Here is a 22,149-nt window from a genome sequence, read left to right as displayed (position 1 = left end):
ACAGAGGATTACATGGGTAGCCAGCATAAGGAACCATGCCATGCCAAAACATACTGAGAGAGGGGGGGCACCCTTCTACTAGGACAACTCTATTAAAACGACACACACGTGCTGCAAGCGGCCGCCTACCTAGCGAAACATGGAAAAGTGTGCAGGAGCTTTGAGGAATTCATTTCTTGTGAGCTCCATTCCTGGACTTGGCTTTCTTGCTGCCCTTGTAAGCAGCTGCTGCGGGGAGCTCTGGCGTGCGAACAGCCTGCGGGGTCTTGCCAGCATCTACCAGGTTAGCCTTTGCTGCGAAGGGGAAGGGCTTATTTGGATTAGACCCCATGGTAACCTGACCAGAAGTATTGGTGTGCTGCATGAATGTACAGTTCCCCAGCGAGAGCAACTCACATCCTCAATGCCCCTGCATACCTGCCACAGCAGGAGAGCCAGTTGTGGGTTCCTTCTCCACACTCTTGGGTGTTGCGACATCAGGGATAGCCGCCGGGGGCTCGGTGTCGTCTGAAGCGTGCTTCAGGGGCGAGGGAGGGTCGGATGCTGCATCCTCCTCGATGGCATGCTCGATTCTGGCAGCAGGTTCCACTCTTGCTGCAACCTTGGGTGGCGGAGCGGACCCCTCTATCTCAGGCGAGGTAACTGTCTCAGAACTGGCTGAAGGCTTTCCAGTGGAAGGAACCACCTGGTGTAGGATGGGATCGTGTGATTGGTGCGATGGTAGCCAGTCCAGATCACCGGCGCCCGTCACCCACTCACCCCGCACCTTGTCCAGCTTCAGCTTGGTCGCGATGTCGGGGTAGTGACTCGCAAGCGTGACGATCGCGCCCTGGATCAGGCCGACAATGGCTCCCGCCAGGGTGAAGACCGCGGCCGTGGCCTGATCGAGGTACACCTGGGGTAGCTTTGCGGACGTCGCCATGGTGCCCGAATCAAGCTCGCAAGGCGGTCCTGTGACAAAGATTTGGGCTTGCTCATGCGCGAGCCATCATAACGGTATTGGTCAGCATTCTGCGGGGGGGTCCTGGAGCTGAGGGTGCTGCTGACGTGGCAAGCCTGCAAATCCTTACAGCGTATAGATGCAAGGAGTCGGGGTTGGCACCAGTCGCCCAGACGAGAAGCGGGAGCCTGGGTCTTTGGTCCGTGCACTGGACGGGTGCATGGCCAGGGCACGCCCAGTCACTGGCTACCGTCCTCCCACGCCCTGCCCCGGCGATCCGATGCGGCCGGGGCACGCCTGGACCCCACCCGCTGCAGGGAGGCAGTGCGAGCCGACGATGCCACTCGCCGCAGCTCCCTGCTCCTGTCCCGTGCCAGCGAGCCGCCTGACCCCGCGAGGTCGTGCCCTCGCGCCTCGCCTCCCAGCGTCTCGCCTCGCTGCGCCGCCTGCACCGCCTCCCACGCCTCCTCCTGCGTCAGGACCGGGGGGTCCCAGCCGGGGTCGGCGGCCCGCGAGCCCCCCGCCTCGCCTCGCCCGGCCCGCCCCGGCCCGCCAGACTCCCCTGGGCCACGCAGGGACTGGGAGCGGGCCACGCCGCGCCGCGGAGGATCCTGCTGAACGACGTCTTCCAGCTCCAGCTCGTAGTACCTGGCACCACGGGGCGCCTGCAGGGACTCTGCGTGCGCCAGCTCCTCCTGGTACACCACAGGCCGCCGCGGCGCCGGCAGCGAGGTCTGCGGCCGCAACCTGGCGGCTGGGGCTCGCGCCGCGGGCACCGCTGCGATGGCTGGGAAGCGGTCCCGGGCTTCCTCCTCCTCCTCGTCGTCGGCGTCGGCTGCCGCCTCGGCATCAGTGGAGCCACCGGGGGCCGGCGGCGGGGCCGGTTTCGCCGGCAGCCTCCGTGCCCGCGACTCCCGCCGCTCCATGCTGCCCGCTGCAGGCGCGGCGGGGGCAGGGACAGCCTTCTTGCTCATGCTCAGCGATGCAGCCTGTCCGGAAGAGGGGTGTTACATTATGGAGATGATTGCATGGTCAGCTGCGGTGACACACGATCTCTGACAAGTATGGAGGCATATGCAGTCCGAGTAAAACATGCTCTACCTCTTTGAATGACTGTTGAGCTCAACATCAGGCAGCAACAGGTCCAACCCCCAACGAGTCCCCATGCCAAGCTCTCTGGTAGCCTCACCTTGGCGAGCGTCCTGACGGTCGCCGTCACCCCCTCCCCCGAGTCATCCTCATCATCAGCGCCGGCTGCTGCCGAGGCGTCAGCCGCCTCCGCGGTGGGGGAGGCCTTGGTGCACGAGAACAACTTGAAGCAGAGGCCGCCCAGGCCCAGGGAGCAGCAGGCGTACTTGAGGAGCAAGGCCACCAGCGCCACTGCAGCAGTGGAAATGTGTGGAGGTGGCCGAATGTTGCGCTTATTCCCATGCTCCAGACAGATGTCCGCCTGCCAGGGGCGCCTTTGTGTACGAGGCCAGCAGATTGTAGGTCGCCTGGTGCTGAAACGATCCCCACCTTGCTGTCTTGAGTTGTATGGGACCCCCCGGGAATAAATGACGCCCCCCCTAAGAAACCCGTGCGCACCTATGGCCAGCCCGCCCGCTCCTATGCCAGCAATGGCAGACACGCTCAGCGAGGACGCGACGGCCGTGTCCTCTGGGCTGTCTGGCACGGGATGTGCTGTGTAGGGTGGTGGGGAGGGGGGCGGGCTCAGTGGGGCCCGGATGTCGAGCGCCTTTACCCAGGCGTCTGCACCGCCCTCCGACGCACCTGCGGGGGATGGGCTTGGGGGCGGGAAGGGGGACAGCGTTGGACTCTGGCGCGGCGACGGTGGCGGAAAAGACGTCATCCCGCCTCCTCCCGGTGGCGGGGAGGGCGCTGGTGGCGGGGAGGGTGCAGTGGGCGGGGGTGGCGGCGGCGCGCTCCCGGTGGACAGCGCGCAGTAGACGATGCTGCCGGGGTCGAAGGGGTCAAACGGACCGGTTTGCCACCCGACGTCGCAGGTACAGAAGCATGCTGCCATTCCTGCATCGGTCAGCGTGCCATGGCTTCCACAGCTGGCTATCAGGCAAGAGCCCTGCAGTGTCTAGGGAAGGGTCAGGGGATTGGGCGTGCCGGAGGATTTTCAAGGAGCTGGAAGGGAATTCGTCCTGCATGGGCCCGGAACACCCCCAGCACCTGCGCTCGTACCGAGGCAGAGGGGCTGGGAGCACCTGCACAGGTGGGGAGAAGGGTTCATGCAATGTTTGATTGGGCAGGCGCTGAACTGGTGGTAGCAATGCCAGAATGGAGAGCACAGCACCAGAAGCATCGTCCACGGCAATCAGATTGCCAGGGTCCAACATCCCATCGCGCATTCAAGGCTGAAGGGCATGCACCTGATGGTGAGTTGATTGCAGGAGGGGGTGGAGGGTCCGGGGTGGATGGGGACCCCGTGGAAGGGGGAGGAGGGGAGGGACTGCCGGGAGGAGGCGGTGGGGAGGGACTGGTGGTGGGAGGAGGAGGATAGGGAGGAAAGGGAGGGAGCAATGAGGGAGGGGGAGGCTTCACGAGGGGGGATCTGAAGCTCGAAGGCGATGATGGAGGCGGGGAGGCAGGGTCTGGGGGCGGTGCATCAACTGGCGAGGGAGGTGGGGGTGCAGGAGCTGGTGGGGGCGGGGATGGCTGCGATGGTGGGGAGCTGGGTGGAGGAGGGACAGCTGGAGGAGATTGTGGGGGAGGGGAATCCAGTGGAGGAGGTGGCGAGGGCTCGGAGGGGGCAGGAACCGGCGGCGTGGAGGCTTGAGGACTTGGAGGTTGACTCATTGGTAGAAGGGATGGTGCTGGACTCAGGAACGTGGAGTATGTGGGACTGGCTTCAGGCGGCGAAGCAGGGGTAGGGGATGGAGCCGTGGGAAAAGGACTTGCGCCTGCCTCCGATGGCGAAAGCACAGGGGCCGATGGCGAAGGCACAGAGGCTGATGGCTGCAGTGTGGGTGGCGGAGGCAGAGGGGAGGGCGGAGGGGGGTGTGGCGGGGGCGAGGACGGAGGAGGGTGCAGTGACGGCGGTGGCGGTGGCGGTGGCAGCCACGGGGGCGGAGGGGATGGTGGCGAGGGGATGGTCGGTGGGGATGGAGGGGGTGGAGGGGGTGATGGCGGGGGCGCGGAGGGCAAAGATATTGGAGGTGGTGGAAAGGGAGGCGGGGAGGGTGGTGGTGGGGAAGGAGGCGGCAAGACTGGAGGAGGTGGAGGGGGGGTGGGAGGCGATGGGCTGGGTGGAGGGGGGGTGGGAGACGGTGGGCTGGGTGGAGGGGACCTCGGGGGTGGGAACTGTCTGAAGACAGGTGATGGAGGTGGCAGAACAGTCGCCAGAAGCTTTACACGAACCGGGGCCTCCAACATGTCCGGGGGTGGTTGGAATGCCTGGGCACTGGTCTCTCTCAAACTTCGACCATGAGGGTGAGCCCTGTCCCCGAATGGTTCCCCAGACAGAAATCTGCGTCCATGGGCTCCGGTCGCAATGATGACGAGGAGGGTGATCACTCGCCAACACCCCATGATGACCTCTGAACGACACCAAAATTTCATGCCATCGCTTCAGGACTGTGCTACAGCTCATTACAGGTTGTTTCCTCGGAGTCGTGCTCGATGCTGAGGCCACGGTGCAAGGGAGGTGGTCGGTCACGAGGGCTGGCTTACAAGCAAGCTGGATCCCGAACGGAGTTTGCAATCCTCGGGAAGGGCGGTGTACGACTCCACAGCAAGGTTGAGAAGGGTCTGGGGATGTCTTACCCATACATATAGCGGTGCATATCTGTCCGGCTGCCATCATCGACGACAGTGCCACCGGATCGGGATCTGGATGGCTCTGCCGGTCGCCCGCATGAGTCAGCGAGGCGCCTGGTGGGCATATCCTATCCCTAACAGCATTCAATCCTGGAGAAGTATTACCGACACGTCAGTTCGCAGGTCGGGCAGTTATGCAGCACTTCATGAATATAGGCGTCGCAGTCCAAACAATAGGTCTGGCGGCACTCTGGACATTGAAAGGTCAGGTCCCCGGATGCAAAATCGTGCCCACATCCGGCGCAGCGCTTCGCCTGTAGGGATTAGAGGGGAAGGTGTGAGCCCGTGACGCTTTGATAAGAGTATGAACATCCCTGAGCGGTTTGTTCAAGGGGCTGCCTGCACTCTCCCCGAATGCGGTGGCCTACAGCAGTGCAGGACAGCAGCATGCCATCCGTGCATCCCCCACAAACCCATCCTGGCAGACAACACCCTTGCACGTGCCTCATCTTCGGCCCCAGTCTCCACGAAAACGGGAGCTGGGAAGAGGTGATGGTAGGACCGCGAGAGATGCGGTGCGGACACCAGTGTCAGTCCACACACGTGGCATTGGGAGGGCAGCTCCGCCACACGCGCCGCGCATTGTGGACATGTGTACCCACCGGACAGGAGCACAGCCTCCGGACCTGCGGGATGGCAATTGAATTACAGAGCGAGCTGACATCCCGGCCCTGTCTCTAGAGACAGTGCAGGCTCTCCTGTGCGCTCCATGATGGCAGGATTTCCTTACCACAGGTTTGCATCTTCCCCTTGCCTCAATAACACCAAGAATACAAAAAGCCACACTGCACTCATGCTTGATCTCGTCGCACCTGTGGGCCCCCTTCCCCTCCCCCTGCCTGCCACCTTCCATCTATTGAAGCCCCACCTGTGAAGACGGCGGCGCCCGGGGCCTGGGGCTCCCTCCTGGGAAACCCCATCTTCACCAGGCTGTAGTTGCTCGACCCCGGCGCCATGGGGGGCGGCACAGCATGCTCCAGTACCAGGTCGGACAGGTGGCTCTCCCCCAGGGCCACGCCGTACCTCCCCCCCGTCACCCGCGTCATCTCCCGGCAGACGTACACCTCGGCGGAGAGGCCGACCACCGACACCTGCACCCGCGCGGCGCGCGCGGCCTGCACGCTGGCCATGATGTCGCCTGGAGGGGCAGCAGAGCGATGGGTGAGTGTGGTTGGATTGGGGTAGGATGGTCGGCAGGGAGGGGGTGTGGGGAGTGGTGTGCAGCAGAGCTCGCATGTGGGCTGCATTCGCGGAGGGAAGTGGAAAGCGATGCCACCCCCGCCCTCCGTGGACGCCCCAGCAGCGACCCCACCCCCCATGCCTCGCACCTGGGTCGCAGCTGGAGAGTCCGGCAAAGAGGATCAGCACCTCACGTTGCGCGTAGGGCGGCACGCTGCGCAGACCCCCCACCGCCAGGTCCAGTGCATTCTGGAGCGAGGCATCGCCCCCCGTGTCCAGGCTGGACTTCAGCCTGGCGATGTGCGCCTCCTGCACGACGAACGACGAGTGTTGGGGGGGGGGGGCTGACAAGCCTGCGTGGGTCGCCAACACGGCCGGCTTGCCGGTGCATGTGGCAGCGCGCTCTGCGCGCGCGACGAGCCCCCCCCCACGCCCAGGTCCCCGCGTACACACCCCACCGGGCTGGAGGCGAGGGGGCTGAGCACGCGCGCGGTGCCCTCGCGCATGGCGACCAGGCCCAGCTGGCTCAGCGGGTTCTCGTCGAAGAAGGCGCGGATGAAGCGGGCCAGGCAGCCGGCCATGACCGCGGCGCGCAGGGGTCGCATGTCGGTGGCGGCCGCCGCGCGGGACAGGTCCACCACCACCTGCAGGTAGCGGATGAGGCCTCGCTGGACACGCGCCGCGTGCGCCGCGTTCAGGGTCCGGGTGCGTCGGGCCCTGCGCTCCGCCGCCGAGTCCTGGAGTGGACGTTTGGGGGGTCGGCGAGCCGGTGTGAGAGGTGGAGTAGCACAGACCCGCCAAGGGAGCGGCATGCCTGTGCCGCTGGGTGCAGCGCCAGAGTTGGACAGCCCCGGCTGAGCATCACTTGCGAGCATGCCTGCTCCTGACCTCAGGCTGATGCCTGATCCACCACGCACCGGGCCCCGGAGGTTGCCCTGATCGTCCTCCTGCAGCTGCTCCCAGGAGTAGTCGTCCTCGTACTCCCTCTCGTACGCCAGCTGCTCGGCCTGCTGCTCCTGGGCCCTGTACAGGGACGGTGGGATTCCTTTGGCTGTCCGGAGGCCGACGTGTTCGGCGCATTACCACTCCTGGCGGCCACCTCACCCGACCTCCTCGTCCGCCTCGTCGGGCTCAGGGTTGTTCGCAAGGTCCATCATCAGCACTTCGGCTGGCGCACTGATCTTTAACAGGAGATGGTCGTCCTATTGCAGGTCATTGACCTCCGATCTCATCGATCATGCCTGGCTGGGCCATCCAGATCGGCCTTCGCGCATGGGCACAGGCGTGCAGTGTGACCCTGCAGGCCGGCCGCCCCTGCGTTCCCAACCACCGATCTTGTCCTGCTCCTATCCTAAGCTAGGGCAATCCAATCTCATTACATCCTCGTTGCTGCGATTTGTTTTAAACAAGGGGCATCTGTGTCGCAAGAGAGTTCGCGCGCGCCCGTCCGTGGATTGCTCGCGAGCAAGATGCCAGGGCGCAGCATCAACTGGCTTGCTGCGGACACCTTCAGAGACGGCGCCACAGGCTCACATCCTCAGGACCCGCGTGCAAGCCTTACAGCGAGAGATTGGGTGATCGAGTCCATCCTGCTCTGAGCGCGGGCGCCGAACTTATACACACACACACACACACACACACACACGGCGGCCACCACCTCAGTACATGCTGAACAGATCGTCCAGGCCCTTGCGCAGGCGCTGCACCCCCGCCTCGGGATCCAGCGGCACCGCCTCCGGCGCCGCCAGGGGCTCCACCTGGACCCCCAGCTCCGCCGCCACGGCACGCAGCTGCTCCAGCTCGGCCCCAGGGGTCACGAGGCTGGTCGCGGTCCCCGGGCCGCCGCCGATCCGCCCCAGGCGCCCCACCACGTGCGCGTGCTGCGCCGCGTCGGCCGGCGGGCCCAGGCAGTACACCGCCTGCACCGCGGGCAGGTCCAGGCCGCGCGCCGCGGCGGGCGTGGTGACGAGCAGCGTGGCGGAGCCGTCGCGGAAGGCGCTCAGCGTGCGCAGCGCGTCGGCGCCGCCGGGCAGCAGCACCGACAGCCGGGCCGCGCCCCAGAGCACACGGCGCAGTGGGTCCGCGATGGCCGCCGCCTGCGCCTCGCTGGGCGCGAAGACGATGGTGCGGGGCGGCGCCTCGTCGGGGCCGGACCTGCGGGCGAGTGGTGAGGAGAGGGGGGCGGGACCCTCTGACTCGACGTGCCGATGCAGAGGTGTCAGGCCCAGGCATGATGTGTTGTCCCCTCCGCCGACTGCCTCCCCCTGGGACCCGCTTGTCCTCCATAAAACAACAACAGCGACAGCCATCCTCCCCCCGCACCCCTGGTAGTCGGCCTGCAGCTGGCGGCAGAGGGTGGCCAGGGCCTGCTCTTTCCGCTCGATCGCGATGTAGCGGTGGCGCACGGAGGCGGGCGGGCCCAGCGGCGTCGTCCCGCTGCCGGGGACGATCACCGACTGCTCGTCCCTGAGCCAGCCCCGGGTCCGGAAGAGCTGGGGCGTGGCGCTGGCGACCAGCGAGGCGCCCACCAGCACGACCGCAGGGCGTGGGCTGATGGCAGGTCCCAGGGCGGCGCTGAGCACAGAGTCCAGGGCCTTGGTCGCTGCCTGCATGAGAATGAGTGAATGTGGAGGGGGGAAGCAGGAGGGCCTGAGTGGGGCCAGGAGGTGATCAAGGTTGTGCGAGACCTGATGACCTCATTCCGGCACAGGCCCATCGTGTGCAAGCCCCTCACCTCGGCGCATGCGTCCGCCTCGTCGATGACCAGCAGCTTGGCATGCTGCACGATCTCCACCCCGCCCGGCATCTGAGTTCGATGGGAGAGCGCATGGGTTGAAGGAAGGGACCCAACTTATCGGACGATCACGGCGATGCACATGCGCTGGGGACAGAGGCACAGGCATGGGCAAAACCAGACTTAAGCTGACGGTCACCCTGTACAATGGGGCATCATTGCAGTGGGGTTCAGCATTCCCATGCAAGCAGGGTCTCGAGTCCTTGATGATTCTCTGGGCCGTCTCCTGCGCCCACCTGCATTGCCGCAGCGATGAGCTCCGGAGTCCCCACCACGGCATGCACTGCATCAAGGTAGCCGTCGCCCCGGGCCGCCTCCACCTCCTCCGGCAGCAGCTGGCCCCGGACCTTTTACCGTGTTAGGTGCTTAACAGCGTCGAGGGCACGCACATCAGCCTCATTGCAGCATGGCAGGGAGGAACAAAGCTTGGGTGACCATAAAATCAAGTGCACATTCAGGCCCACCCTACACCCTCACATGAGGCTGGGGCATGCTCACCTTGATGCCGCGCGGCCCGCTGTAGTTGAACATGTTGCCGGGTGTCCCCGGTACGTGACCCCGGTTCAGGGACCCGCCCAGAAGCTGGTACATGAGCATTGTTACCTGGACCCCCAGGTCCCGGGTTGGGACGATGATCACGACCTGTGGCCCCTGTGGATGCATTGAGGGAGGAGGCAGCTGTGCTCATGTGAACAGAGGCCCTGTGCTCCCTGCCATGCCCCATGAGGTAGCAGTGTCTTCTGATCCCATGCCAAAGCCCGGGCAGCCGCGGCCCCTACCCACACCGCCCCCCCTCCATGTGCACCCAGGCGCCTCATAAACTCGCCTCGAGGTCCTCGGGGTACAGAGCTGGAGACGCATCCAGTGCCGCCAACGCGGGGAGCACGAAGGCCAGGGTCTTGCCGGACCCTGTCTGGGCGGTGACGCAGGCGTCGGTGCCGGACAGCAGAGCAGGAATGGCGCGGGCCTGGGTGGTGGTTGGGAGGGTGAACCCCAGCTGCCGGGCGCGGTCTGCGAGCCAGGGGGGTAGCCCCAGCTCCTCCCAGGAGCCGGGGGGAGGGGATCCTGTGGTCGCGGCTATCCGATCGCGCAGCTGACTGGCCCTCGAGAAGTCCTGGGAAGCCACAGCGGCGTGGAGCTCCGTGTGCAGGAGATTGAGGTCTTCGCTCGCCGGCGTGTGGTTTGGGCCCGGCGAGGCCTCGGCTCGAGCATAACCAGCGCGCAGCCTTCTCACAAAGGCATGCTTGCGGTGCACCGTTGCACAGCGGAACACACGGCTGGAGGGTATTCGCACAGGGTATAACAAGCAGAGCCGCGCTGCGGGAGTGATCTGGTGCATGGCGATGTGGTAATAGCTTTATGGGATCTTGTGTTATCTAAGTACAATTGTTTATATTCAAAGACGCTACTTGGCGTCGATGGTCGGTCCCCAATCTCGGCCACATACAAGGATGTCGACAATGCGATCTGATCGGGCGCGAGAACATTGCCCTTCGCGAGATCGGCTCCTGGCGTGCGATGCTCTTACGATACACCAAATGACGGTGTGGAATGGTGTGTTCTGCTGACGCTTGTCATCGCCAACCAGCAGGGCGTGTAGGTGGGGCACCCCCGTCGGTGTTCACCAAAGAGCCCGACCGACTATAGGGCTGCATCGTCGCCTGCAAAGTCTCTCACGACAGAGGCTGCACGTGTAAATTCAAATGATGAGATCGGAGGTGCGGAATCGATAGGCTCTCTTACATCAAGTCGATCGCCCCTCTGAGGGCCTGCCGGCCATGGCGCAGGAGGTCGATAGCAGCGACGAGCCCCGCCTCAAGTACTCCGCCTTGTCCCCAGACACCTCGATCCCTGGAACTGCACTGCTCCTGGCTGTCTCGGATAAGGTCTTGGCGCTCGGGACCAGTACTGGAGCTGTCCTTGTCCTGGACTACAATGGCAACCAGGTACTTGTGATGGTGGTGTGGTCTGCATTGGGACCATGCATTGCGAGCTCGCTGTTTTCATTTGCCCCTGGGGGTGATGAAGAGGCGTGTCCCGCGACTGGGTGGAGGTATCCGGTGGGTTAGAGCGTGTAATGGGCAGGTAGTTCACCCCGCTAATTGAGTCACTCCAGCCCATTCGTGAGCAGTGCCGATCAAACGACCCCCCTCCCCACCCCTGCACCAGGTCCAGGCCTTCAAGGAGCATCATGCCGCTGTGACAGACCTGTCATTTGATGCCGAGGCAGAGTACCTGGCCTCCTGCTCGGCTGACGGCTGGGTCGTGGTATGCCTGGTGCATGGGTGGTGTGCCTGCATGCCCACCTAATGCTTCATCCAGAGATTGACACACGAGGACTTACAGGGAATGCAGTAGCAGCCTCCCTCTCCAAAGCTGCGTTCCAAGCGTCCAAAGCCTGCAATCCACTCTCGATTCGCAGATATATGGACTGTACACGGGGGACATCCGGCGGCATAACTGCCATCAGCCACTTACGGTGAGCAGGGTCTGCCGGATAGTGATCTGTTGTGCCGGGCCGCTGGCACAAGCTGGGCAATTTCAAAAGTTGCTGTTGGCGTGCCACAGTCCTCACACCACCTGCTGACCTGCTGGCCACGCAGACCGTTGCCCTGGATCCCCGCTACTCCGAGCGCAAGACTCGCGAGTTTGTCCATGGCAGCCAGTCCGGCACCCTCACCCTCATCTCAAAGGTGATTGTCCGATATCTTTACAAAGGCGCGATGTGTGCAGGGGTGGCACTGTCAGATGGGAGTCTCAAGCCGAGTATCAAGGCTGCCGCTTACCTCAGGTGGTCCCGCATGATGCGCATGTGGCATGTATCTTTGGCAGCATAGAGTCTCGCTGCAGACCATGGCACAAATACTGTGCTGTGCTGCCACCATGCCTAACCTCAACTCCCTTCGCCTCCACGGTCTCCCTCCATAGGGCTGGCTGGGGAGCAGCGAGACCCCCCTGTTCAGGGGGCGGGGTGCCGTCCAGGTGGCTCGCATGGCCGGCACCCTCCTCGCCTGGGTCACGGCCACAGGCCTCCGGGTCTACGACACCGCCACACACACGCGGCTGGCCAAGATCCCGGCCCCGAAGACGCCCGCGGGCGAGGCCGCGGCCCCAGCCTCCCTCCTCTGGTTGGGCATCCGGGAGCTCTATGTGGGCTGGGGCCGCACGGTCCTGGTGAGGTGGGGTGGAAAGGGCGGATAGGTGTGGGAGCAAGTTTTGAGTTTTTGGCCAAGGGAACGAGCACTGCAATTCCTGCCTCTGGACCAACATCTTTTGTGAAAGCCGCGGTCCGGCATGCTCCCGAGGTCGTTCCTCATTCTGGCAAAGGACGCTCGTCCGACCAGGCCTGTCTCATGCATGTGTCAGACGCGCAGGCCATCCCACGCTGGAGTCTGCCAGCAATGCACAGACGTCCCCGTCGCAGAGTCCGACGCCACCCTTGCCCTCCCCCAACCTCACCCCCAGGTGCTGCGAGTGGTGAGGGATTCCCTGGTCCCCTCTGCCAGCTCCAGCGCGGCGTCTGCCTACAGCGTGCCCGCGCTGCGCATGGAGACCGTGGTTTCCATCCAAGTGCCCTTCTCCGTCGCGGGCCTGGCGCCCTTTGGCGTGGAGCTGGCCGTCCTGGGGACGGCGGTCGAGAGCCTGCTGGGCAAAGGCGAAGCAGGCGGGGCGAAGGGCAGCAAGCCGGCTGACGGTTTGGAGACCGGAGAGGGCCAGGAAGCGGAGGCAATGGCCAGAGCGGTGGAGGCACCACAGCCTCCTGGTGCCCAGACAGAGGCTCTTGGTTCTGCTGCTGGTGGCACCTCACCTGATGCCAATGGCCCAGGAGCCAGGGCTGGTGCAGGTCCTGCTTCACTGTCCCCTGAGGTGTCAGCCTTGGGGTCGCCGCCGCCCAGCCCGAACCCCAAGACGGAGAGGAGGAGGAGCGGCGGTGAGCAGGCGCCATCGGCCTCGGATGCCACCCCCGACAAAGGTGTCCCACCACCGGAGCAGCATGCCCGACGAGGCCCTGTCCCCCCCGCCCCCCGCTTCCTGCATGTCCTGGACCGGAGCGGCCGCATCCTCTCCAGCGACGAGCTGGACGTGGGCCCCGGCGCCACGCTGGCAGTGTTCTACACGGAAAGCGCGCACAGGGCCAGTGAGGCCGTGGAGAAGGGCACCGGCTTGGCGCCGACGCTCGTCCTGGAGGCGCTGCCGAAGGGCGGCGACAGCAGAGTCGCAGGCGCGGGGGCGGCCGACGCGGGGACTGCATCCAGCGAACCTTCCAGCGACGCGAGTGCCCTTCCTGGAGCGCCTGACGAAAACGCATCGCATGACAGTCCGTCGGACAGGGGCAGCTCCCATCCTGCCGCGTCAGCCAATGCCAGCCCTGCTGCCACCACGGTGGACACGGCCAGCCCCGTCCATGCGCTACCCACCCCACATCCAGTCCCGCCCGCCACCCCCCCACCGGCTCTGTCGCAGCCGTACAAGTGGTGGCGGGACGGGGACGAGCCGCTGTACTTTCTAACTTCCGGCTCGGGCACCGTGGTGGGGCGCCCACGCGACGGCAACGACCGCGTGGCCTGGATGATGGAGCGGGGGCGCATCGCGGAGGCCCTGGCCGTGGCGGAGTCGGATGCGACAGTCACACGCCCCGTGCGCGAGGCGGTGGGCGAGCAGTACCTGCAGTACCTCGTAGACCGCGATGAATGGGCGGCCACCGCCGCCGCTGCGCCCCGCCTCCTGCAGGTGAGCAGCGGTGTTGTATGGGGGGTCTATCCATGTGAAGGCGGAGGGAGGATGACAGTGTTTGGTGTGGGTGTTGCCTAGGGTGGGACCTGGAAGATCTATACGCCTGGCAGCAGTGGTGTCGCCAACCTTTCGCTCGACAGCAGTATACCCCCTTGCAACAATGTTTCTCCTGCACGCACACGTGCATTAACACCTTTTGAAAACCCAAGCTCCTCACTGGACAGGGTCGGGCCCTGGCGTGGGAGCGGTGGGTGCACGTCTTCGCGGGTGCGCGGGAGCTGCGGCGCCTGGCGCCCCACCTCCCCGTCTCGGAGCCGCAGCTGCGCACCCGTACCTACGACATGGTACTGCAGGCCCTGCTGGTGTCGCCCAACGGTGTGTGAAGGAGGCTGGATGGTCGTCCGAGTACTCAGATGATTGCAAGGATCCCAAGTGGTGGGGGGAATGTGATGAATGAATACATGGCAGGGCACCGAAACATTGGTTGAAGGACTGTTTCGGGCGGCTCGATTACTGCATGCCGTACGGGCACTTGCGCCCTTTCAGGTAATTCTCCCCCGTACCCCCATGCCGCTCCTCAATCGGCCGCCGTCGCCTCGCAGACCACGGCTTGCTACTGGACCTGGTGCGGCGCTGGCCGGCCTCCACCTACTCGGTGCGCGATGTGCAGCGCGCCGTGCTTTCCCGCCTGGCCGCCGCGGGCACAGGCCCCTGCGCGCTCGACGACGTCCTGACCCCGGGGGCCGCCCCAGACCCGCGCCGCGCCGACCTGATGCGCGCTGCGGTGGAGCTGCACGTGCGACGCGGCCAGCACGCGCCCGCGCTGGCCCTGCTGCTCAAGCTCCGCGACCCCGGCGCCTTTGACTACGCAGAGCGGCATGCGCTCCTGGCCGCCGCGGGCGAGGCGGTGCCGGACCTGTTCCGTCTGGACGCGGCGCGCGCGGCGGCGCTGTGCGTCGCGCGCCCCGGCGAGCTGCCCCCCGCCTCGGTGCTGCGCCAGCTGGCGGCGGCGGCGGAGGCGCGCCCCGCGGAGCGAGACGCCTGGCGCCGGCGCGCGCACGAGTACCTGGCCGCGCTCTCCACCCGCGAGCCGGCGCTGGCGGCGGAGCACGCCGCGCTGGCGGTGGAGCTGACCGCCGAGTATGATCCGGCCGCCCTGGAAGGCTTGCTCCTGGCCTCCTCCGACTACCCGCTGGAGGAGGCGCTGCGCGTTTGCGAGGCACGCGGAATGGTGCCCGAGCAGGTGCTGGTGCTGGGGCGCATGGGCGCCACGGACCGCGCGCTACGCCTCATCGTGGAGAACCTGCGGGACGTGGGAAGGGTGGGTCAAAGAGGGAGGAAGGGTGGGGGGGGTGTTTTTGAGGGGGTTGGAGGAGGAGGGAATCCCCGGTGCATGGACGTGGTGCGGCAGTTCTGAGTGTTTGTCTCCCGACAATGCAGCGTGCCTCCTGGGACCGGCGCCCGGGGGTCCATGCTTGGGTCTCCGACGCAGGGCAGGGACCTGGCAGGTGACCTTGTTCCCCACTTCTCCCTCCTCGCCCACACCCATCAACAACTCTGCAGGCTGTAGAGTTTGTGCAGAACCAGCGGGATGACGAGCTGTGGGACCTGCTCATCACGCTGGCGCTGGCAGACCCGGAGCTCACAGGTGGGGGGCCGTGGGGCGACCAAGAGGCATGTGCAGCACCTGTGGCCCTGGAGGGGCTGGTCGTGCTTTCTGGGCGTGGTTCTGTCTGTCGAGATGGTCTGGCGTGAGGGACTGCTGGAGTACTGCTTGGCCTCTACCCCACGGTTTTTATCTCGCCCACACCACCTCCACACCTTTCCTCCTTCGATTTCTCACCGCAACCCCCACCCACCCACGCATGCCAGGGGCGCTGCTGGACCACGCCGGCGGCGGAGTGGATCCGCTGGCGGTGGTGTCGCGCCTGCCCCGCCACGCCCACATCCCGCGGCTGAGCCAGCGCCTGGTGCGCATCATCGCCGACTCGCGAACCACCGCCAGCCTGCAGGCCGGCTGCGCCGCCATCCTGAGGGCCGACGCGGGCGCGCTGGCGGCGCGGCTGCGCGGCGCGCTCAGCGCCGCGCTGCCGCGGCTCTACCTGCGCCGGCGGCCGGGCCCTGGCTGGACGCTGGTGGAGAGCGGCGGCGGGGGCGGCGCGAGCGGCGGCAGCGGCGTGCACGACCGCCGCAGGGGCCCGCCCGTTGCCCCCCCCGGCTTCGAGCAGGGGGCCACCTCCGCTGACGAGGGGCCCGTCGCCACGTGGATCGGCGCCCCGCCGAGGGCGGCCGACGACGGCGAGGACGAGCATGAGATCGAAGAGGCCGGTGTGAACGCGAGCAAGGCCCCCCCCGCCAGCAGGCTGTCACCGCTGCGCAGGAAGCCATCGCGCCGGCTGTCTGGGGGTTTGAAGGCTGCCTAGGGGCTGGATGCCGATCGTCAGACCCTCTGCCCGGCGAGCTTGCTTGCGCCCTCGTTCGGTTACACAGGGCACTGGTGAATATGTCGTCAGTCGGTCGGGGTGGTCTATAGGTCAGGAAAGGACAAGTGCGTTGGGGCCTCGCGCTGGGGGTGAGGATGCAATGCGGGTGTGGGGCCGGATCGAGGATGCGCTGATGCAGCACGGGGACATCGATGATCAGCAGCGCCTGGCGGTCTGAATCCTCTTGTACTGTCGGCCAGTCGAACCACTCCGCTCTCTCCCAGCGGCAGGACCCGAATCTCAAGCGGCCGGGCAGCGGCCGCCCATGGCAGCCAGAATGTCGTTCACGAGCCGCAGCTGCGCAAAGCGGTCCACCCGCATCTCGGTCTCGAAGCGGTGCGGCAGCACCCCCGCCAGGCTTCCTAGCTCCACCGGCACGTACCACTTCTCCTCTCCAAGGGATGCAGCCCCCGGTGCGCTTGCTGTGGACGTGTGCATCGGAGGGTTGGATCAGAGGCTCGACGACCCGGAGTGGGATACAAAGGATGGGTACCTGCCTCACACGCGACCCTGATCGTTCAGCACGGGACAGCTCTCCTCCCCAACACGAGCTCACCTGGTATGGGCGAGGCGGCAGTCATCCGCCACGTGAAGCCGGTGTGTCTGTCAGAGTACTGGAACCCTCCCGGGCACGGCTCCGCATGCCAGCCGCACAGCGTCTGTGGGCAGGGGTGGTGACTCGGGGAATCGGCGTGTGCTGCGGATGGGCGGCGGGGTACGACAGCGGGCCCAAGGAAGGACCCCCATACAGGTACACAGGGCGGGAGGAGGGAGATCTCCCGGCCTGCCCCCTTCACTCATTTGCGGGAGCCCATGCTGAAGAGCACTCACGCTGGTGGGGTCGCCGCCTCCTCGGCGCGGCGTGGCCAGGCTGTCCGTTGCCTGCTCGTCGGCTTCCAGGCAGCCCCGGGCCGCCGCCATCACATCATCCTCGGCGCCCAGCCCCGCCTCACAACCGTCCTCCGCCAAGGCCGGCAGTGCATGGGCCGTGCCGCCATCCCGCTCGCGCCCCTGCCCGGGGTCAAAATCCAGGGCACGACGGGCAGGGGCTCCCATCGATGCGCGCACTGCGGCCCCGCGCCGCCCGACCTCGGGCTGCAAGCTCAACGCGGGGAGGGAGAGCCGCCTGCCGGCCGTGGGCCGGCCAGGGGCTGGCGCCGCCTCGAAGACCCCCCGCTCGCCCACCTCTTGTGCCCGCGGGCCCGGCCGCGACTCCGCCGTCATGCCGCTGGCACGGCGCGCCGCCGCCCCCGTCAGCGGGGGCGGGGCCGGCGGCAGCGTGCCAGGCGCAGGGGCTGCCTGCGAAGGTCCCGCCTCGGCGGTGCGATCTGACGGCCGCGCCCCTTCCCCTTCTCGCCTGTCGACCGGAATCACGGCAGGCAGCTGCGTGGGCGCGCCAGGGCGGTGCGACGCGCTGCCGCTGCCGGCCACGCCCCGCCTCTCTTCCTCCGCTTGGGGGGGCGCCGCCTCCCCCGTCGACCCGGCATCGCCGCCCACGCACGGTCCCAGGGTGCCGGCGAGGGAGTAGCTGGCATCTGCCCCGTGCCCCGCATCCCACCCTGGCATGCGCTTGCCGCCGCGGTACACCGACCCGCCCCCCACGCCTTCCGGCGCCAGGGCCCGTGCCTCCAGCATCTCCACAGAAGAAAGCAGGGCAGAGGGCGCCTGCACGCCGGCGCTGGCCTGGGACGGGCCATCGGTCTGCAGGCAGCGGTCAGAGGTCTCTGGGACGCGGGCAAACCTTTCCAGGAAGGAATTCCTGGTGGGGGTAACAAGGGAGTGTGAGGGAGGGACCCTGGACGAGAGCTGGGCACGGGGCTGGCTCACTCACGTAATGCGTGAATCTGAGCAGCGGATCGTGCAGGGAGTCCTGGCACGCAAAGCCCTTGTCCAAAGCTAGAACCCACGTCCCTCTGTTGAACAATCACACCACGCTACCTGGCCCTCAGGGCGACCAGCTCCTTCTCTCGCTCCAGCAGCGCGAGGCGGGCCTCCGCCAGCTGGTCCTGCGCCTCGGCCAGCTCTGCCTGCAGGGCGCCGACCGCGTCGGCCGCCAGCGCCTCGTCGGCCAGCGCGCGCATGGCCTCTGCGCGATCCTGCCACCTGGCCACCAGGCCCTCCGCCGCCCTCTCCACCTCCGACACATGCTGGTTGTGCCGCTCCAGCAGGGCCTGCACCTCCTCGTTGATCTTGGCCTCCTTCAGCTCCTCATACTGCCGCTGCAGGGCGTCGTACTCCGCCTGCAGCGTGACGCCCCGGCGCAGGTCCTGGAGCAGGTCAGAGTCCCCGCCGGGGCTCGGCGGGGGTGGCGCCCGGGCCGAGCTCCGGGGAGCCGGGTCTGGCTGGGTGGGAGGCTCCGAAATGGCAATCACCTTGGTCCTTGCAGGCTCCTGGATGGCTCTTGGAGGGTCCTCGGGCACGTCGACTGTAAGGTCGGCGGGTGAAACTGTGGTGTCCTGGCCGGCCTTTGTTGCCTCGACGGGTGCCAGGGGCGCGCCGGCGCTCTTGGGACGTGACCGCTTGACATCCTGCTTTGCGTCAGGGCCGTCAACTTGAGATGGATCCACAGTGTTCCGGCGCTTGGCGGATGACTTGGCCGGCTTGGTGACAGGGGGCGCCACGGTTTGTGGCTGGGCGTTCTCACCATCCTGGGTGACGAGGTCTACCCGGGCAGCAGCATCGGAGGGGGGCCCATCTGTGGCATTCCGAAGGATGAGCAGGTATTAATTAGGATCGCGCAACAGCACGGCGCGCGTGAGGGTCCCGCTCGATGCATCCCACCGACCTACCCTTGGGGGAGGTTGCAGCGAGGGCTTTCTTGCTCAGCCCGCTGGGACGCCCCCGAGCTGCCTTGGTCTTGGCCACGACAGCTGGCACAGTCGAATTCAGGTCTTTGGCGTTCTCCTTATCCGAGCCGGCAGATTCCGGGGAGGTGAAGGACTTGGTCGTCCTCAGCCATGCCGGGGTGTTACCCACGTCTGGCGCCTTGTCCGAGTAGTTGACGCTGCTCCGCGCACGCAAGCCCCGTCCCACCATGGTGCTAGAAACCTCGATGAACCTCCTGGGGGTGCGAGGCGGGGGGTGGGATGGGCCTGTCGCCACAGTTCAAAACACCCGACAGGTACTCGCCCTTTCCACCGAATGGGAGGCACGAGCTTTTGCCTCCGCCCGCAATTCTGGGTCGAGACCTCGTTCCATTAGAAAATGATGGACCAAAGGGACGATTTTGAGTGCCCATGTCCCAATATGTATCTCAACCCGTGCTCTCCTGGTGGTTTACGTTTGTTGCAATGGTCATCAGGGGGCTGAGGGGGGACGCTGCGATGCCGCCGCCAACACGCTCGCCAGGTCTACAGGAGCCTTGTTGCTCTGTCTTCGTTCCTCCAGGGCTTGATCGCTCAGCCGGGGGAGGCGGAGGAGGAGGTCGTAGGCCGCCACCTGGTTTGCGCCGTCCTTCCAGCTGATCTGGGCAGCGTAGTTGCCCAGCGTCGTCACGGCCAGGGCGACGCCGGCCTCCGGCCCCAGGCCCGGCGCAGGGCTGCCCGTTCCCCCGCTCCACTCGTCGATCGCGCGTGCGGAGGTGTCGTTCCTCCGCACCTCGGCCGCGTCGAGATGGAAAACCGCCTCGCCAGGCAGCCACACGGTGAATGATGCCGATGCCGGGTCGTATGAGATGGCGGCCTGGCTGCCCCTCTCCAGCTTGGCGACCTATGCAAGTGCAACAGGAGCAGCGCTGTTGAGCTGGACATGACCCAGCAAAGACACGGCCAAGCTGCCTCGGCATTCTGCCCACCGCCCCCCATCCACTCAACCCTCCTCTTCCTCCGAAAATCCCAGCTCCGCCTCACCTCGCGCACGACTGCAGCCCCCAGCTCGGCATATGTTTGGGAGGTGGGGCAGGTGGGGTCCACGACGACCAGGGGCAAGCCCTCATCCCCCGCCGAGGAGAGGCCCGGGTCGATGGGAAAGCGGAAGATGTGCGGCAGGCCAAACTCCTCCACAATCTTCTCCCCTGTGATTTGGGGGTGGAAGGGGGGAGTGTGGAGGAGTCCAGCCAAAGCGTCGCCCCATGATGTGGGAGCTCAAAATGTGAGCCAGAAGCTGCAGCGCCAGGCCTTCAAGCGCTACGCTCCTGCTCTCCCACCTGCGCCCTGGCCAAAGGGACGGTGCCGGACGCCGTCCACCTCGAAGTAGGACATGTTTTCCACCACAGCCACGCAGGGCACCTGTCATCGTGTATGTGAGATTGGGAACTGGGTGACAAGGGCAAGCAGCTGTTACTTTCTGGGACACCCATGCAGTGGCCAGTACACCTTGACATACACTGCCTGGCAGCACTTCCACGCAGCCACACGCACACACAGCTGGCATTGACGCTTCACTCACCGCGAGCCGCGCAAACATGCGTATGCCCTTGGCGACATCGATGAAGGCCAGGCGCTGGGGTGTGGTAACGATGACAGCGGCCGACAGCGCACAGGTCTGACACAGGGTGAGCTGGATGTCGCCCGTCCCGGGCGGGAAGTCGATGACGAGGTAATCCAGGTCGCCCCACTCTGTGGTCGTCAGCAGCTGTTGGATGAGCCCTGGAAAGGATGGCGTGGTGTGCAAGGGAAGGGTGATCTTCCCTGGCCATGCCAAGATTCTCCCAAGCAATCGGAGCGGGGCAGAGCTCCAAGAGTCGCAGCACCAATTGTTCCTCAGAGGGATGAGCCCAACAACAAGAAGTGCAACCTTCCCACCCCTGCCACGTCCCCCTTTCCCCCCACCCACACCTGAGACCATGGCTCCCCTCATGATGGCACTGCCCTGTCCTGCAAACCCGAAGGAGACCGCCTTGACCCCCTCAAAGTCCACCGGGGTAATGGCCTACAGGATAGGAGTGTTTTTGCGGCTGGTAAGGGGCAGGAGCAGCTCCAGGACGGCCAGGGCAGCGGTGGACGAACAGAGAACTTGATGCTGGGCGATGGGCTCACAGCATCAGCCGCCCTCTCCGCCCTCTCCAGCACCAGTGCAATGGCAGCCCTCTACTCGCCTTTGTCTCCGGGTCCATGGCAAGCACCCTGGACTCTGGGGAGATCATGGTGGGCAGGCTCGGGCCATACACGTCGGCATCGAAAATGCCCACCCTCGCTCCCATCTGGGCCAGGGTGAAGGCCAGGTTGACTGCGGTGGTGGATTTGCCCACACCTGTATGGTTTGGGAGGGGATGTGAGGTGGAGCACTTGGCGGTATGGGTTTAAGGGCGGCCACGCACGGGGCAAAGCAGCGAAGCAGCAGCTGCGGCAAGCAAGGGTCCCATGGGGAGCAGAGGCCACACAGCGCCATGCCCAGGACACCGTCGACCCCTGCACCCACCTCCCTTGCAGGACGACACAGCGATGATGTGGCGCACACCGCGCAGGCCCCCAGGCTTCCCGGCCGCCTCGGCCCCCTGGCCCGGGACCTGCGCTGGGGGCGAGGCGGTGATGGCCACCTCGGCGGTCGTGACCCAGTCCAGCGCCCGGACGGCCTCCTCCGCCTGCCGCTTGAACTCGTCCTTCACAGGGCAGGCCGGCGTGGTGAGGTTCAGGCGCAGGCTGACCGCGCCGCTGGCCAGGTCGATGGCCAGGTCGTGGACGAAGCCGCAGTCCACGATGTTCTTGCCAAGGTCGGGGTCCATGATGACAGACAGGGCCTGCAGCACCCCCTCCTCCGCGGAGCCATGGGTCAGCGGGGGGCTGGAGGGGCGATCTACCTGGGAGTGGGGTGCGGGGCGGGGAGCTCAGGGCAAGGGGGAAGCATCGGGCGGATCGGGGCCTGAGCCAGGCCATGCTGGGTCGCTGGTCCCGGCGTGCTCCCGGTCATGCAAGCCGAGGCATGGGCCGGGAAGTGATACCTGCGAGACCTCTTCTGACGCCATAGACATGCGAGCGACGCCCGGCTTGCCATCGTGCCTCCGTGACGAGAATGTCGGTGCGGGGGCAGCCCTGCGAGGCGCAGGTTGGCAATTCCACCGACAGGCGGATCTGGGGGCACCATGCAGAGGGGCCCCAGCCCTGCAACCATGTGTGGAATTCAAAATCATCGCATCTCTACATGGAGAACACTCGCATCTCGTTTCTGCATGCCTGAGAGGTTCCACGAGGAGGGGCTTGCCCCCCATGCATGATGAAATCGCCAATCCCAATCACGTGGATGGCCCCAACAAT

At 66.0% G+C, this 22,149-nt stretch overlaps 5 protein-coding genes across 5 annotated transcripts; 1 reads left to right on the top strand and 4 right to left on the bottom strand.

Moving 5' to 3' along the window:
* Positions 1–169: 169 nt before the first annotated feature.
* F751_6740 (General transcription factor IIH subunit 2) lies at positions 170–7,101 on the bottom strand (the record flags this gene model as incomplete). Its single annotated transcript, XM_011397263.1, has 13 exons — positions 170–294; positions 760–951; positions 1,512–1,782; positions 2,130–2,320; positions 2,528–2,713; positions 3,134–3,156; positions 4,880–5,022; positions 5,312–5,394; positions 5,637–5,906; positions 6,097–6,256; positions 6,406–6,684; positions 6,865–6,970; positions 7,052–7,101. 13 exons carry the CDS (start codon positions 7,099–7,101, stop codon positions 170–172), a joined length of 2,079 nt encoding a protein of 692 aa, XP_011395565.1.
* Positions 7,102–7,605: 504 nt separating this feature from the next.
* F751_6739 (ATP-dependent RNA helicase FAL1) lies at positions 7,606–9,338 on the bottom strand (the record flags this gene model as incomplete). The annotated part of the gene is made up of 5 exons (XM_011397262.1): positions 7,606–8,101; positions 8,270–8,553; positions 8,682–8,753; positions 8,978–9,088; positions 9,240–9,338. The coding sequence occupies 5 exons, from the start codon at positions 9,336–9,338 to the stop codon at positions 7,606–7,608; spliced, it is 1,062 nt and encodes a 353-aa protein (XP_011395564.1).
* Positions 9,339–9,555: 217 nt separating this feature from the next.
* Positions 9,556–10,080, bottom strand: F751_6738 (ATP-dependent RNA helicase DBP2-A; the record flags this gene model as incomplete). Its single annotated transcript, XM_011397261.1, has 1 exon — positions 9,556–10,080. One exon carries the CDS (start codon positions 10,078–10,080, stop codon positions 9,556–9,558), a length of 525 nt encoding a protein of 174 aa, XP_011395563.1.
* A 439-nt stretch (positions 10,081–10,519) lies between these two features.
* F751_6737 (Vacuolar protein sorting-associated protein 41-like protein) lies at positions 10,520–15,898 on the top strand (the record flags this gene model as incomplete). Its single annotated transcript, XM_011397260.1, has 12 exons — positions 10,520–10,687; positions 10,911–11,009; positions 11,164–11,220; positions 11,345–11,434; positions 11,670–11,915; positions 12,207–12,435; positions 12,748–13,472; positions 13,700–13,850; positions 14,078–14,796; positions 15,039–15,123; positions 15,348–15,445; positions 15,704–15,898. The coding sequence occupies 12 exons, from the start codon at positions 10,520–10,522 to the stop codon at positions 15,896–15,898; spliced, it is 2,862 nt and encodes a 953-aa protein (XP_011395562.1).
* A 300-nt stretch (positions 15,899–16,198) lies between these two features.
* F751_6736 (Mrp-like protein) lies at positions 16,199–21,866 on the bottom strand (the record flags this gene model as incomplete). Its single annotated transcript, XM_011397259.1, has 14 exons — positions 16,199–16,380; positions 16,515–16,617; positions 16,790–17,717; positions 17,897–18,225; positions 18,331–18,653; positions 18,748–19,019; positions 19,296–19,666; positions 19,807–19,970; positions 20,103–20,184; positions 20,345–20,544; positions 20,734–20,827; positions 21,021–21,148; positions 21,317–21,695; positions 21,837–21,866. The coding sequence occupies 14 exons, from the start codon at positions 21,864–21,866 to the stop codon at positions 16,199–16,201; spliced, it is 3,585 nt and encodes a 1,194-aa protein (XP_011395561.1).
* Between the last annotated feature and the right edge of the window lie 283 nt (positions 21,867–22,149).

This window comes from Auxenochlorella protothecoides, assembly GCF_000733215.1.
Source record: "Auxenochlorella protothecoides strain 0710 unplaced genomic scaffold scaffold95, whole genome shotgun sequence".
Classification (NCBI taxonomy): domain Eukaryota; kingdom Viridiplantae; phylum Chlorophyta; class Trebouxiophyceae; order Chlorellales; family Chlorellaceae; genus Auxenochlorella; species Auxenochlorella protothecoides.
Note: the sequence above shows the minus strand (reverse complement) of the source record. Positions and strands in the feature narration are given on the sequence as shown.